This window comes from Gavialis gangeticus, unplaced genomic scaffold, assembly GCF_001723915.1.
Source record: "Gavialis gangeticus isolate Ggan-Ray unplaced genomic scaffold, GavGan_comp1, whole genome shotgun sequence".
NCBI lineage: Eukaryota > Metazoa > Chordata > Crocodylia > Gavialidae > Gavialis > Gavialis gangeticus.
Window position 1 is genome coordinate 52,769,347 of NW_017729022.1, and position 1,917 is coordinate 52,771,263.

At 49.3% G+C, this 1,917-nt stretch overlaps 2 protein-coding genes across 2 annotated transcripts; both read left to right on the forward strand.

Moving 5' to 3' along the window:
- The first annotated feature begins 183 nt into the window (after window positions 1-183).
- On the forward strand, window positions 184-546 carry LOC109295849 (histone H4). The gene has a single exon (XM_019514947.1). The coding sequence runs from the start codon at window positions 220-222 to the stop codon at window positions 529-531; it is 312 nt and encodes a 103-aa protein (XP_019370492.1). The 5' UTR covers window positions 184-219; the 3' UTR covers window positions 532-546.
- A 561-nt stretch (window positions 547-1,107) lies between these two features.
- LOC109295847 (histone H2B 8-like) lies at window positions 1,108-1,660 on the forward strand. The gene has a single exon (XM_019514945.1). The coding sequence runs from the start codon at window positions 1,156-1,158 to the stop codon at window positions 1,534-1,536; it is 381 nt and encodes a 126-aa protein (XP_019370490.1). The 5' UTR covers window positions 1,108-1,155; the 3' UTR covers window positions 1,537-1,660.
- The last annotated feature ends 257 nt before the right edge of the window (window positions 1,661-1,917 follow it).

Genomic DNA, 1,917 nt, shown 5'->3' on the forward strand with positions numbered 1-1,917 from the left:
GGGGGGGGGGGGGAGAGTGAAAACCAAGTCGCAAACAAGCAAGGCCGAGCTGGGGGCGGGAGAGGAGGAGCCGCGGGCCTCGCTCTCCCCTCCCCTCCCGCCGGGTTCGCTCCCGCCCTCTTTTCTTTCTCTCAGTTTTCAATCAGGTCGGCTCCCAGGGAATATACGTACACGTCACCCAGCCAGCCGCACAGTCTGTAGCCTGTGCTTCACGTAGTCATGTCGGGTCGCGGCAAAGGAGGCAAGGGGCTGGGGAAAGGCGGCGCCAAGCGCCACAGGAAGGTGCTGCGAGACAACATCCAGGGCATTACCAAGCCGGCCATCCGCCGCTTGGCTCGGCGCGGCGGCGTGAAGCGCATCTCGGGCCTCATCTACGAGGAGACTCGCGGGGTGCTCAAAGTTTTCTTGGAGAACGTGATCCGCGACGCCGTCACCTACACGGAGCACGCCAAGCGCAAGACCGTCACCGCCATGGACGTGGTCTACGCGCTGAAGCGCCAGGGCCGCACCCTCTACGGCTTCGGCGGCTGAGCTACTCGTTCTAAACACTCAGCAAAACATCTGTACCTAAGGCTCTTTTCAGAGCCACCCACTTCTTCGCAATAAGAGCTGTTTCGCTTCTTTTTTTTGAAAGCAAAAGCCTTACATCAATCTGAATTTAGAGAAAATAGTACGCTTACATAGTATTATTTTTTCTAGAAATTTATAAGCCTTTATGGTTGCTCGTTTTATTCCAAAATTTTTTGGAAATTAGTGTAATTGTAATTTAACGCAATTAGTTAAAATGTACTATCTTTACCAATTAGTCCATGATTGCTTAAAAGAAAAATGACAAGCTTTGTGCAATGCGTTTCACTAAATACAACTAGATGGTAAATCAGTTGAGCATTGAGAATCTTACCAGATACTTTGTTCAGGTACAAAGGGGTTTTTCAAATAAGTGCTTCCCCAGTATTGATAGTCACTGTTCTGGGATACCGGCTTCAAGCAAGGGTGAATGGGAAAACGTCTGTAATGACGCTATTTCTTTTCACCAATGGGAACGCTGAATGTAGAATACCCTAATTTGCATAACACCCGTATAAATAAAGGAGCAGCCTCTCTTGCTTTCACGTTGTTGTTCAGGTACTGGGAAGTCTTGAAGAAATCTTCGGAATGCCAGAACCGGCGAAATCTGCTCCTGCTCCCAAGAAAGGCTCCAAGAAAGCCGTGAGTAAGACCCAGAAGAAGGGGGATAAGAAGCGGAAGAGAACCAGGAAGGAGAGCTACTCCATCTACGTGTACAAGGTGCTGAAGCAGGTGCACCCGGACACCGGCATCTCGTCCAAGGCCATGGGCATCATGAACTCTTTCGTCAACGACATTTTCGAGCGCATCGCCGGCGAGGCCTCCCGCCTGGCGCACTACAACAAGCGCTCGACCATCACGTCCAGGGAGATCCAGACTGCCGTGCGCCTGCTGCTGCCCGGGGAGCTGGCCAAGCACGCCGTGTCCGAGGGCACCAAGGCTGTCACCAAGTATACCAGCTCCAAGTAGACACGTTCTATTAGCAGAACTGTTAATATCTAACCAACTAAAAGGCTCTTTTAAGAGCCACCCAAGACTCCTCTGAAAGGGTGTAATTGCTGATGAGCTTTAGAGGGAACTTTTTTCAGGTTCCTAGGTAGTAAGATTTGTGAAGCACCTACAATGCACGGGGTCACCTGTATTATTTAGAACAAGATTCTCCACTGTATAGACATAAGAAAATATCAGACAAGTAGTAATAGTAAAGTGCCTTTTAATTAAAAAACCCCTTTTTGGCTTGTCTAGAATCACAGCAGTAGCAAACAGCTCTTTTTATGAAAAAGTGGGTGGCTCTGAAAAGAGCCTTAGGTACAGATGTTTTGCTGAGTGTTTAGAACGAGTAGCTCAGCC